Below are 13,471 nucleotides of genomic sequence, written 5' to 3'. Positions count from 1 at the left end.
TTCCCCCAAATTCCCCCAAATTCCCCGAAATTCCCCAAATTTCCCCCCAAATTTCCCCAAATTTTCCCCAAAAATTTCCCCCAAATTCCCCAATTTTCCCCAAATTTCCCCCAAATTCCCCAAATTTCCCCAAATTCCCCAATTTTCCCCCAAATTTCCCCCAAATTCCCCAAATTTCCCCAAATTCCCCACAAATTTCCCCCCAAATTTCCCCCAAATTCCCCAAATTCCCCCCAAATTTCCCCGCCCCGTTTCTCCCTCCTCAAAATGGCGGCTCCCCCCCCCCAGCCCGGACCTCCCTAAGATGGCGGCGCTCTCGCGAGATTTGGGCGGCGCTCTCGCGAGCTTTGGGCGGCGCTCTGGCGAGCCTCGGGGCTGCTCTCTCGCGAGATTTGGGCGGCGCTCTGGCGAGCTTTGGGCGGCGCTCTCGCGAGATTTGGGCGGCGCTCTGGCGAGCTTTGGGCGGCGCTCTCGCGAGATTTGGGCGGCGCTCTCGCGGCGGGGCCGGAGCCGGCGCAGCGGCCGCCATGGTGAGCAGCGGGCGGGGGGCGGCGGTTCGGCGGCCCCGCGGCGGCCCCGCGGCGGCTCCGCGGCCCTTCGGCGCCCGGCGGCCGCGGGGGAGAGCCGCGGGGCTCGGGCTGGGCCGGGGGGATCCCCGCGGGGCGCCCCGGGCCGCGCAATGGCGCCCCGAAAACGACCCCCCCCCAAACGGCGAGAGCGCGCGGCGCCCCTGGCGGAGGCCACGCCCACTTCAGCTCCAGGCCACGCCCACTTCAGCCCCGAGGCCACGCCCACTTCAGCCTCGAGGCCACGCCCACTTCACCCAGGCCACGCCCACTTTAAGCCCACCGAGGTGATGCCCCTTTGTGGCTTAAAAATGGACAAAAAATGACCCAAAAATGGACAAAATTGGCCTAAAAATGAACTAAAAATGACCCAAAATGGACAAAAAAATGACTCAAAAATGGACCCAAAAATGGACAAAAAAAATGACTCTAAAATGACCCAAAAAATGTCCCAAAAATGGACAAAATTGGCCTAAAAATGAACTGAAAATGACCCAAAATGGACAAAAAAATGACCTAAGAAATTGACAAAAAAAGGACTCAAAAATGAACCCAAAAATGGACAAAAAATGACCCAAAAATGGACAAAAAATGACCCAAAAATGGACAAAAAATGACTCTAAAATGACTCAAAAATGGACAAAAAATGGCCTAAAAATCACCCAAAATGGACAAAAAAATGGACCCAAAAAATGACCCAAAAATGGACCAAAAATGGCCTAAAAATGAGCTAAAAATGGCCCAAAAATGGACAAAAAAAAGACCCAAAAATGGACAAAAAACCGACCCAAATATGAACCCAAAAATGGACAAAAAATGACTCTAAAATGACCCCAAAAAAATGACCCAAAAATGGACAAAAAAATGACCCAAAAATGGACAAAAAAATGACCCAAAAATGGACCAAAAAATGGACAAAAGATGACTCAAAATGACCCAAAAACTGGACAAAAAATGACTCAAAAATGGACAAAAAATGACCTAAAATTGAACCCAAAAATGGACAAAAAAATGACCCACAAATGACCCACAAATGGGCAAAAGACGACCCAAAAATGGACCAAAACTGACCAAAAAATGGACAAAATATTCAACTCAAAATGGAGGAAAAATGACCTAAAATGGACTAAAAAATGAACCCAAAATCGGCCCAAAGTGACCCAAAAATGGACAAAAAAAACCCCCAAAACGGAGCAAAAATGACCCAAAAATTGAACCTAAATTGGACCAAAAATGAACTCAAAAACAACCCAAAAAATTAATCAAAAATGACCCAAAAAATGAATCCAAAAATGGACCAAAAAAAGAACCTGAATTGAACCAAAAATGACCCAAAATGAACCAGAAATGGACAAAAAATTCAACCCAAAATGGATCAAAAATGACCCCAAAAAAATGAATCAACAACGACCCAAAAAATGAACGTAAAACGGACCAAAAATGCCCCAAAATGGACAAAAAATGACCAAAAATGGACCAAAAAAAAACCCCCTAAATTGAACCAAAAATGACCCAAAATGCCCCAAAATGGAAGGAAAAATGGACATAAAATGACCCAGAAATTGAACCGAACTTTAAAATTCATTCCAAATCCTCTGAAAATCAGAAATTTTTGGTGGCCAAACCCAATTTCTTGCTAGCCACGCCCCAAAACTCAAAACAACACCCGCCACACCCCTAAAATTGCCTGGAAAACCCCCAAAAAATCCTAATTTTTGGTGGTCAAACCCAATTTTTTACTAGCCACGCCCAATTTTCACTAGCCACGCCCATTTTGTCACTAGCCACGCCCCCAACTCAATACAACTCCCACCAAACCCCGAAAACCGGCTGGAAAACCCCAAAAAAAACCAATTTTTGGGTGCCTGGCCCCATTTCCGGGCTCGGTAGCCACCAGCAGAGTTTGGTAGCCACAGGCCAGGCTCAGTAGCCACTGGCAAGGTTTGGTAGCCACCGGCAGGGTTCGGTAGCCACCAGCAGAGTTTGGTGGCCACCAGCAGGGTTCGGTAGCCACGGGCCGGGTTCGGTAGCCACAGGCCAGGCTCAGTAGCCACTGGCAAGGTTTGGTAGCCACCGGCCGGGTTCGGTGGCCACCAGCCAGGTTTGGTAGCCACGGGCCCGGCCCAGTAGCCCCTGTCAAGGTTTGGTAGCCACCAGCAGGGTTTGGTAGCCACGGGCCGGGCTCGGTAGCCACGGGCCGGGTTCGGTAGCCACTGGCAAGTTTTGGTAGCCACGGGCCGGATTCAGTAGCCACGGCCCGGCTCAGTAGCCACCAGCAGGGTTCGGTAGCCACGGGCCGGGTTCAGTAGCCACGGGCCGGGTTCAGTAGCCACGGGCCGGGTTCAGTAGCCACCGGCCGGGCTCGGTAGCCACGGCCCCGCTGAGCGGCCGCCTCGGCAGGACGTGTTCCTGATGATCCGGCGGCACAAGACGACGATCTTCACCGAGGCCAAGGAGTCCTCGACCGTGCTGGAGCTGAAGAGAATCGTGCAGGGGATCCTGCACCGCCCGCCCCACGAGCAGCGCCTCTACAAGGTGGGCAACGAGGGGTTAACAGAGTTTGGAATTTTGGGGAGATTTTGGGGAGATTTTGGGGAAATTTGGGGAATTTTGGGGGGATTTTTGGGGATTTTTTGGGGATTTTGGGGGGTTTTTTGGGGGTTTTTGGGGATTTTTGGGGTTTGAATGGCGCAGGGGATCCTGCACCGCCCGCCCCACGAGCAGCGCCTCTACAAGGTGGGCAGCGAGGGGTTAATGGGGACGGGATTTTGGGGGATTTTGGGGATTTTTTGGGGTTTTTTGGGGATTTTTTGGGGATTTTGGGGGGTTTTTTTGGGGGTTTTTGGGGATTTTTGGGGTTTGACTGGAGCAGGGGATCCTGCACCGCCCGCCCCACGAGCAGCGCCTCTACAAGGTGGGCAGCAAGGGGTTAATGGGATCCGGATTTTGGGGATTTTTGGGGATTTTTTGGGGAATTTTGGGGATTTTTGGGGATTTTTTGGGGATTTTTGGGGTTTGACTGGAGCAGGGGATCCTGCACCGCCCGCCCCACGAGCAGCGCCTCTACAAGGTGGGCAGCCAGGGGTTAATGGGATCCGGATTTTGGGGGATTTTGGGGATTTTTGGGGATTTTTTGGGGAATTTTGGGGATTTTTTGGGGATTTTTTGGGGTTTGAATGGCGCAGGGGATCCTGCACCGCCCGCCCCACGAGCAGCGCCTCTACAAGGTGGGCAGCCAGGGGTTAATGGGATCCGGATTTTGGGGGATTTTGGGGAGTTTTGGGGATTTTTGGGGAATTTTGGGGATTTTTTGGGGATTTTTTGGGGATTTTTTGGGGTTTGAATGGCGCAGGGGATCCTGCACCACCCGCCCCACGAGCAGCGCCTCTACAAGGTGGGCAACAAAGGGTTAATGGGGACGGAATTTTGGGGAGATTTGGGGATTTTGGGGATTTTTGGGGGTTTTTGGGATTTTTTGGGATTTTTCGGGATTTTTTGGGGTTTGAATGGCGCAGGGGATCCTGCACCGCCCGCCCCACGAGCAGCGCCTCTACAAGGTGGGCAACGAGGGGTTAATGGGGACGGAATTTTGGGGAGATTTTGGGGAATTTTGGGGAATTTTGGGGGTTTTATGGGATTTTATGGGATTTCTTTTTTATTTATTTTTTCAGGATTTTTGGGGGATTTTTTGAGATTTTTTGGGGATTTTTTGGGGATTTTTCGGGATTTTTTGGGGATTTTTTGTAGGATTTTTTTTTGTGATTTTTTTGGGATATTTTTTGGGATTTTTTTTAAATTTTTTTGGAGGGATTTTTTGGGGGTTTTTTTGAGATTTTTTGGGGATTTTTGGAGGATTTTTTTAGGGATTTTTTGTGGATTTTTTGGGGGGATTTTTTGAGGATTTTTTTTTTTATTCTTTCGTGATTTTTGGGGATTTTTTAGAGATGTTTTGGGGATTTTGGGGGATTTTTTGGGGGAATTTTTGGGGATTTTGGTTGGGGTTTTTTTGAGATTTTTGGGGATTGGGATTTTTTTTTGGGGGGGGGGTTCTGGATTTTTTTGGGAATTTCTTTGGGGATTTTTGGAGGGATTTTTTGGGGGTGTTTTGGGGGCTTTGAGGATTTGGGATTTTGGGGGGTTTTGGGGATTGGGGAATTTCAAGGATATTTTGGGATATTTTCGGGAACATTTCAGGAACATTTTGAGATAATTTTTGGATATTTCAGGGATAATTTTGGGAACATTTCAGGACATTTTGGGATAATTTCAGGGATTTTTCGGGATAATTTTGGGGATATTTTGGGAACATTTCAGGAATATTTCGGGATAATTTCAGGAACATTGCGGGAACATTTTGGGAACATTTTGGGATAATTTCAGGGTCATTTTGGGTACATTTCGGGAACATTTTGGGAACATTTTGGGATAATTTTTGGATAATTTCAGGAACATTTTGGGATCATTTCGGGTACATTTTGGGGGTATTTTGGGAACACTTTGGGATACTTTGGGATAATTTTGGGAACATTTCGGGACCATTTTGGGACCATTTTGGGACCATTTCAGGACCATTTTGGGATAATTTTGGGACCATTTTGGGACCATTTTGGGACCATTTTGGGACCATTTTGGGATAATTTTGGGACCATTTTGGGACCATTTTGGGACCATTTCGGGATCATTTTGGGACCATTTTGGGATCATTTCGGGACCGTTTTGGGACAATTTTGGGATCATTTTGGGACCATTTTGGACCATTTCGGGACCATTTTGGGACCATTTCGGGATCATTTTGGGACCATTTCGGGATCATTTCGGGACCCTTTCGGGACCATTTTGGGAACATTTTGGGACCATTTCGGGACCATTTTGGGATCATTTCGGGATCATTTTGGGACCATTTCGGGACCATTTTGGGACCATTTCGGGATCATTTTGGGACCATTTCGGGACCATTTTGGGATAATTTTGGGACCATTTTGGGATCATTTTGGGATCATTTCGGGATAATTTTGGGACCATTTTGGGATCATTTTGGGATCATTTTGGGACCATTTTGGGGATATTTCGGGACCATTTTGGGACCGTTTTGGGACCATTTTGGGATCATTTCGGGACCATTTTGGGACCATTTTGGGACCGTTTTGGGACCATTTTGGGATCATTTCGGGACCGTTTCGGGATCGTTTCGGGACCGTTTCCCCCCGCTCCCCCAGGACGATCAGCTCCTGGAGGACTCCAAGACTTTGGGCGACTGCGGCTTCACCAGCCAGACCGCCCGGCCCCAGGCCCCGGCCACCGTGGGGCTGGCGCTGCGCAGCGGCGGTGCGCCCGGGGCTGGGGGTCCGGGGGGTTTGGGGGGTCCTGGGGGGGTTTGGGGGTCCTGGGGGGGGTTTGGGGGGCTTTGGGGGGGTTTGGGGGGTCCTGGGGGGGGTTTGGGGGATTTAGGGGGTCCTGGGGGGGTTCGGGGGGTCCTGGGGGGTCCTGGGGGGGTTCGGGGGTCCTGGGGGGGATTTGGGGGGTCCTGGGAGGTCCTGGGGAGATTTAGGGGGTCCTGGGGGGTCCTGGGGGGGGGGGTGGGGGGGTCCTGGGGGGTCCTGGGGGGGGTTTGGGGGGTCCGGGGGTTGGGGGGTCCTGGGGGGGGTTGGGGGGTCCTGGGGGTCCTGGGGGGGTCCTGGGGGGGTTGGGGGGTCCTGGGGGGTCCTGGGGGGGTTCGGGGGGGATTTGAGGGGGTCCTGGGGGGGTTCGGGGGGTCCTGGGGGGGATTTGGGGGGTCCTGGGGGATCCTGGGGGGGTTTGGGGGGTCCTGGGGGTGGTTGGGGGGTCCTGGAGGGTCCTGGGGGGGGTTTGGGGGGTCCTGGGGGGAGTTTGGGGAGATTTAGGGGGTCCTGGGGGGTCCTGGGGGAAATTTGGGGGTCCCTGGGGGGTTTTGGGGGGATTTTAGGGGTCCCTGGGGGGTGTTTGGGGATCCCAGGGGGGTTTGGGGGATTTGGGGGGGTCCTGAGAGGGTTTGGGGGGAATTGGGGGATTCTGGGGGGGGGGTTGGGGATTTGGGGGCTTTGGGGGGTCCCAGGGGGGATTTTGGGGTTCCTGGGCGAGTTTGGGGGGGGGTTAGGGGGGGGTTGGTGGGGTTTGAGGGTTCCTGGGGAGGTTTGGGGGGGAATTTTGGGGGTCCCAGGGGGAAGTTTGGGGGTCCCAGGGGAGGTTTTAGGGGTCCCTAGGGGGGTTTGGGGCAAATAAAAGGAATTTTCAGGGGTCCCTGGGGGGCTACGGGGGGATTTTGGGGTCCCTGGGGGGTTTGGGGGGATTTTTGGGGATCCTGGGGCAGATTTTATTGGTTTTTTTAGGGGTTTTGGGTTCCTGGGTTGGAGTTTTTGGCTTTTTTTTCGGGGATTTTTTTGGGATTTATTTTTTGGGCTGGATTTTTGGGATTTTGGGGTTTTCCAGGTGTAATTTTAACCCTTTCCCCCCCAAGCAGAGGAGTCCTTCGAGGGGCTCTCTCGGGTTTTTTTAGGGTTTTTGGGGTTCCTGGGTTGGATTTTTTCGGGGATTTTTTTGGGATTTATTTTTTGGGTTGGATTTTTGGGATTTTGGGGTTTTCCGGGTGTAAATTTTTAACCCCTTTCCCCCCAAGCAGAGGAGTCCTTCGAGGGGCTGCGCATCGAGCCCTTCTCCAGCCCCCCGGAGCTGCCGGACGTGATGAAGCCCCAGGACTCCACCGGGGCCGCCACCGACCCCCCCCTGCCCTGAGCCCGAATTTGGGCTCAAATCCGACGATTTTGGGGCCGGGGGAGGGGCTGGGAGGGGGGCGGGGGGAGGGGAGAAAGAAAATCCAAAAAAAACCCCGAAAAAATCCCCAAAAAATCGAAATAAAAAAACCCCTGGCGACATCTGGGGGAGCTCGGGCGAATTTTTGGGGAATTTTAGGGAGGATTTTGGGGGGGTCCCGAGGGAATTTTGGGGTTTGGGAAATTTTAGGGGGTTCTGAGGAATTTTGGGGGCAAATTTGAAGGGGAACTTGGGAATTTTGGGGTCCCAAGGGAATTTTGGGGGAATCCCAGAGGATTTTGGGGGCCCTGGGGGATTTTGAGGGGAAATTTGGGGATTTTGGGGTCCCGAGGGAATTTTAGGGGAAATTTGGGGATTTTGGGGGACTCAAGGGAATTCTGGGGGGAAATTTGGGGATTTTGGGGCCCAGAAGGAATTTGGGGATTTTGGGTGGTCCAGAGGGAATTTTTAGGGGAAATTTGGGGATTTTGGGGGACTCAAGGGAATTCTGGGGGGAAATTTGGGGTTCCCGGGAGAATTTTGGGAGGAATTTTAGGGAGGATTTTGGGGGGCTCTGAGGAAATTTTGGGGTGGTTTTAGGGGTCCTGGGGGGATTTTGGGGGGTCCCATAAGATTTGGGGGGAAATTTGGGGCCATGAAAGAAAATCTGGGGGTCCAAGGGAATTTTAGGAGAAATTTGGGAATTTTGGGGTTCTGAAGGAGTTTTAGGAGGAAATTTGGGGTTTTGGGGGAATCCCGTAAGATTTAAGGGAAATTTGGGGCCACGAGGGGAAATTTGGTGATTTTGGGGGTCCCAAGGGAATTTTAGGGGAAATTTGGGGATTTTGGGGCTCTCAAGAGAATTTGGGTGGGAAATTTGGAGATTCTGGGGGACTCAATGAAATTTTAGGGGAAATTTGGAGATTTGGGGGGGACTCAATGAAATTTTAGGGGAAATTTGGGGATTTTGGGGATCTCAATGAAATTTTAGGGGAAATTTGGGGATTTTGGGGATCTCAATGGAATTTTAGGGGAAATTTGGGGATTTTGGGGATCTCAATGGAATTTTAGGGGAAATTTGGGGATTTTGGGGATCTCAATGGAATTTTAGGGGAAATTTGGGGATTTTGGGGATCTCAATGGAATTTTAGGGGAAATTTGGGGATTTTGGGGATCTCAATGGAATTTTAGGGGAAATTTGGGGTTCCCGGAGAATTTTGGAGGAATTTTTGTCTCTTTGGGGTCCCCCCATTCCCGCCCCTCCCCCTCATTAACCAAGCCCCGCCCCCAATCAGAGACCACGCCCCCTTTAATTTTGGGTCGTTTTAATGTAAAACAGAAAACAACAAAAAGGGGGCGGGGCTTGGAGAGAAAATGGGCGGGGCTTCAGAAAAGGGGGGCGGGGCTTAAAGAGGAGAGGGCGGGGTCAGAGCAGGGGCGGGAAACGAAACGGGATTGGCTGGTGGGGAGGGGGCGTGGTTTATGGGAAGGGGCGTGGTTTGCGGGGAAAGGGGCGGGGCTTATGGAAAGGGGGCGGGGCCTGGAGTCGGGGGCGGAGCTTCGGGGGCGGAGCTGCAAGAGAAGAGAGGGGTGAGGGGGTGGGGGGAGGGGCGGCCCCGATTTTGGGGGTCCCGGAGCCGTTTTTGGGGGGCCCCTCCCCCACACGTGGACCCCGCGGTCACCCCAAATTCGGGACCCCCGAGAGGCCCCGCCCCCGGACCCAAAATCCACAAATTCCACCCAAAATCCCCCACCCCCCACCAAAAATGGGCGTTTCCAGCACAGAAGAGACCTGAAAAGCGGGAATTTCCACCCTGAAATTGGGAATTTTCACCCCAAAATCCACCCCGAAATTGGGAATTTCCACCCCAAAATCCACCCCAAAAATGGGAATTTTAACCCGAAAATCCACCGTAAAAATGGGAATTTTTACCCTAAAACTGGGAATTTTCACCCCAAATTCCACCCCCAAACTGGGCAAGGTCACCCCAAATCCACCCCAAAACTGGGAGTTTTTAGCCCAAAATCCACCCCAAAACTGGGAATTTTCACCCCAAATTCCACCCCCGAGCTGGGTAAGTTGACCCCAAACTCCTCCCAGAAATTGGGAATTTTCACCCCAAAATCCACACCCAAACTGGGCAAAATCACCCCAAAATCCACCCCAAAATTGGGAATTTTCACTCCAAGCTTCTCCCCAAAACCGGGAATTTTCACCCCAAAATGGGAATTTCCACCTCCAAAATCTGCCCCCAAATCCACCCCCAAAACTCAACGTTTTCACCCCAAAACCCAGCCCCGAATTTTTACATTTTCACCCAAACAGGACATTTTTACCCAAAAAACGACATTTTTACCCCAAACTCCGCCCTCAGAGCGGGCGTTTCCATCCAAAATCCACCTGCAACCTGAGCGTTTTCACCCTAAAAACAACCCCCAAACCGGCCGTTTTCACCCCAAAAACACCCCCAAAATCAGTTGTTTTTCACCCCAAAATCCACCCCAAAACCGGCCGTTTTCACCCCAAAAACCACCCCAAATTCTGTGGTTTTTAGCCCAAAATCCACCCTCAAACCGGGCAAAGTCACCCCAAAATCCACCCCCAAAACCTGGGAATTTTCAACCCCAAATCCACCCAAAAAGGGGCATTTTCACCCCAAAAACCACCCCACAAATGGGGCTTTTCCACCTCAGATAATGCCCAAAATCCACCCCAAAATCCGTGTTTTTTACCCCAAAATCCTCCCCCAATCTGGGAATTTTCAACCCAAAATCCTCCTCAAAACCGGGAATTTTAACCCCAAAATTATCCTCAAAAATGGGAATTTTCACCCCAAAATTCACCCAAAACTCGGCGTTTTCACCCCAAAACCCACCCCCGAAGCCACCCCCGAATTTCCACGTTTTCACCCCAAACAGGACATTTTTACCCAAAAAACGACATTTTTACCCCAAACTCTGCCCTCAGAGCGGGCGTTTCCATCCCAAAATCCACCTGCAACCTGAGCGTTTTCACCCTAAAACAACCCCCAAAAATCCCTGGTTTTCACCCAAAATCCACCCCCAAAATCCCTGGTTTTCACCCCAAAATCCACCCCAAAATCGGCATTTTTCACCCCAAAAATCGGCATTTTTCACCCCAAAATCCACCCCCAAAATCGGCATTTTTCACCCCAAAAATCGGCATTTTTCACCCCAAAATCCACCCCAAAATCGGCATTTTTCACCCCAAAAATCCACCCCAAAAATCGGCATTTTTCACCCCAAAATCGGTATTTTTTACCCCAAAATCCACCACTCAACGAGACATTTTAACCCAAAATCCACTCCCAAAATGGTAATTTTTTACCCCAAATTTTCACCCCAAAATGCAAAGTTTTACTCGAATTCTGCCCCAAAATGGGGATTTTTAACCCCAAATAGGAATTTTTACCCCAAATTTTCCCCTCAAAATCCATCCCCAAAATGGAAAATTTCCACCCCAAATTTTCACCCCAAAATGGGAATTTTCACCCTAAATTTTGCCCCGAAATGGGAATTTTTACCATAAAAATGGTAATTTTTCATCGTATAATCTCCCCAAAATCCTCCCCAAAATCGGCCGTTTTTACCCCAAAATCCCCTCCGAAAATTCCAAATTTTAACCCCAAAATCCATCCCGAAAATGGCAATTTTTACCCTAAAACGGGGAATTTTAACTCTAAAAACGGTCCCAAACTGGGGAATTTTCACACCAAAATCCACCCCAAAAATGGCAATTTTAAGTCTAAAAACTGGGATTTTTTACCCCAAAAAATGGGAATTTTCACCCCAAAACTCACTTTAAAAACCCACCCCAAAAACAACAATTTTCACCCCAGAACTGGGAGTTTCCTTATTAAAATCCACCCCAAAATTCCGAATTTTAACCCCAAAATTCCAAACTCCAACCCCCGAAATGGGAATTTTCAACCCCGAAGTCCACCCCAAAATTCCAAAATTTCACCTCAAAATTCCAAATTTTAACCCCAAAATCGGAAATTTTTACCTTAAAATCCACCCCAAAAATGGGAATTTCAACACTAAATCCACCCCAAAAATGGGAATTTCAACCCAAAATCCACCCCAAAAATTGGAATTTTCACCTTAAGGTCGACCCGAAAAATGGGAATTTTTACCCCAAAATCCACCCCAAAAATGGGAATTTTATCCTTAAAATCGACCTGAAAATTCCGACGTTTAACCCAAAATTCCAAACTCCAACCCCAAAAACGGGAATTTTCAACCTCAAAGTCCACCCCAAAATTCCAAAATTTCACCTCAAAATTCCCAATTTTAACCCCAAAATCCACCCCAAAATTGGGAATTTTTACCCCAAAATCCACCCCAAAATTGGGAATTTTTTCCCCAAAATCCACCCCAAAAAATGGGAATTTTTACCTTAAAATCCACCCCAAAAATTGGGAATTTCCACCTTTTAAATCCACCCCAAAATTGGGAATTTTTACCCCAAAATCCACCCCAAAAATTGGGAATTTCCACCTTTTAAATCCACCCCAAAATTGGGAATTTTTACCCCAAAACCCACCCCAAAAATTGGGAATTTCCACCTTTTAAATCCACCCCAAAATTGGGAATTTCAGCCCAAATGGGAACTCCCCCCACTCCCCTTAGCCCCCGCCCCTTTCCCCAGGCCCCGCCCCTTCCTCTCACCTCCGCCAATCACGTGCAGGGGGCGGGGCTTAACCCGGAAGTGCGGCCGCTGACTCCACCTCCGGCGTGGGCGGGGCTTCAGCCGTGGCCACGCCCCCGCGAGGCTCCGCCCCCGCGGCTTTGGGGCCAAAACCCCAAATTCGGGGCTACAAAACCCCGAGTTTCGGCTGAACCCCCAAAGTTTGGGGTCCGAAACCCCCAAATTTGGGTCCAAACCCTCCAAAACATCCTTAAAAACCCCAAAATTTGGGTCAACACCCCCAAAACCTCCTTAAAATCCCCCAAATCTGGGTCCAAACCCTCCAAAACATCCTTAAAATCCCCCAAATTTGGGTCAGAACTCCCAAACCTCCTTAAAATCCCCCAAAACCTCCCTAAAATCCCCCAAATTTGGGTCACAACCCACAAAATCTCCCTAAAATACCCCAAAACCTCCCTAAAATCCCCAAATTTGGGTCAACACCCCCAAAATCTCCTAAAATCCCCCAAAATTTGGGTCAGAACCCACAAAACCCCCTAAAATCCCCCAAATTTGGGTCAGAACCCCCAAACCTTCCTAAAATCCCCCAAATTTGGGTCAGAACCCACAAAACCTCCCTAAAATACCCCAAACCTCCCTAAAATCCCCAAATTTGGGTCAACACCCCTAAAACCTCCTTAAAATCCCCCAAATTTGGGTCAGAACCCCCAAAACCCCCTAAAATTCCCCAAATTTGGGTCAGAACCCCAAAACCCCCTAAAATTCCCCCAAATTTGGGTCAGAACCCACAAAACCTCCTTAAAATCCCCCAAATTTGGGTCAGAACCCACAAAACCCCCTAAAATTCCCCAAATTTGGGTCCAAACCCTCCAAAACCCCTAAAATCCCCCAAATTTGGGTCAGAACCCCAAAATCTCCCTAAAATCCCCAAATTTGGATGAGAACCCCGAAACCTCCCTAAAATCCCCCAAATCTGGGTCACAACCCACAAAACCCCCTAAAATCCCCCAAAACCCCCCTAAAATGCCCCAAATTTGGGTCAGAACCCCCAAAACCTCCCTAAAATCCCCCAAATTTGGGTCAGAACCCCCAAAACCCCCTAAAATCCCCCAAAACCTTCCTAAAATCCCCCAAATTTGGGTCAGAACCCCCAAAACCCCCTAAAATCCCCCAAATTTGGGTCAGAACCCCAAAATCTCCCTAAAATCCTCCCAAACCTTCCTAAAATCCCCCAAATTGGGTTCAGAACCCCCAAGTTCAGCTCCAACCTCCAAATTTTGGGTCCAAAACTCCCAATTTCCACCATCAAACCTCCAAATTTGGGTCAGAACCTCCTGGATTTGGGACAGAACCCCCCAAAATCTCCCAAAAATCTCCCAATTTTGGGTCAGAACCCCCAACCTTGGGTCAGAACCTCCCAAAATCTCCTTAAAATCTCCCAAACTTGGGTCAAAACCTCCTGGAT

At 49.7% G+C, this 13,471-nt stretch overlaps 1 protein-coding gene and 1 long non-coding RNA gene across 3 annotated transcripts; one reads left to right on the top strand and one right to left on the bottom strand.

Moving 5' to 3' along the window:
• Window positions 1-429: 429 nt before the first annotated feature.
• On the top strand, window positions 430-7,456 carry ELOB (elongin B). 2 transcript variants are annotated; one of them, XM_077789530.1, is made up of 4 exons: window positions 430-530; window positions 2,967-3,101; window positions 5,783-5,891; window positions 7,204-7,456. In XM_077789530.1, exons 1-4 carry the CDS (start codon window positions 528-530, stop codon window positions 7,314-7,316), a joined length of 360 nt encoding a protein of 119 aa, XP_077645656.1. In that variant the 5' UTR covers window positions 430-527; the 3' UTR covers window positions 7,317-7,456. The 2 variants fall into 2 exon arrangements, with proteins under 2 accessions (XP_077645656.1, XP_077645655.1); XM_077789529.1 differs by having other exon boundaries at window positions 7,201-7,456.
• A 1,309-nt stretch (window positions 7,457-8,765) lies between these two features.
• LOC144247892 (uncharacterized) lies at window positions 8,766-12,501 on the bottom strand. Its single transcript, XR_013341360.1, has 3 exons — window positions 12,027-12,501; window positions 9,692-10,351; window positions 8,766-8,906 (listed from the first exon to the last, which is right to left on the bottom strand). It is a non-coding gene; the product is annotated as an uncharacterized LOC144247892 (long non-coding RNA).
• Between the last annotated feature and the right edge of the window lie 970 nt (window positions 12,502-13,471).

The sequence above is a fragment of the Lonchura striata genome, chromosome 35 (assembly GCF_046129695.1).
Source record: "Lonchura striata isolate bLonStr1 chromosome 35, bLonStr1.mat, whole genome shotgun sequence".
Taxonomy (NCBI): Eukaryota; Metazoa; Chordata; class Aves; order Passeriformes; family Estrildidae; genus Lonchura; species Lonchura striata.
Note: the sequence above shows the minus strand (reverse complement) of the source record. Positions and strands in the feature narration are given on the sequence as shown.

Excerpts from the sequence above, each read along its gene's own strand:
- ELOB (XM_077789529.1), top strand. Across the intron at positions 3,102-5,782 it reads ACGAGCAGCGCCTCTACAAG|GACGATCAGCTCCTGGAGGA; the intron begins GTGGGCAACGAG and ends CCGCTCCCCCAG. Across the intron at positions 5,892-7,200 it reads GCTGGCGCTGCGCAGCGGCG|CAGAGGAGTCCTTCGAGGGG; the intron begins GTGCGCCCGGGG and ends TTTCCCCCCAAG.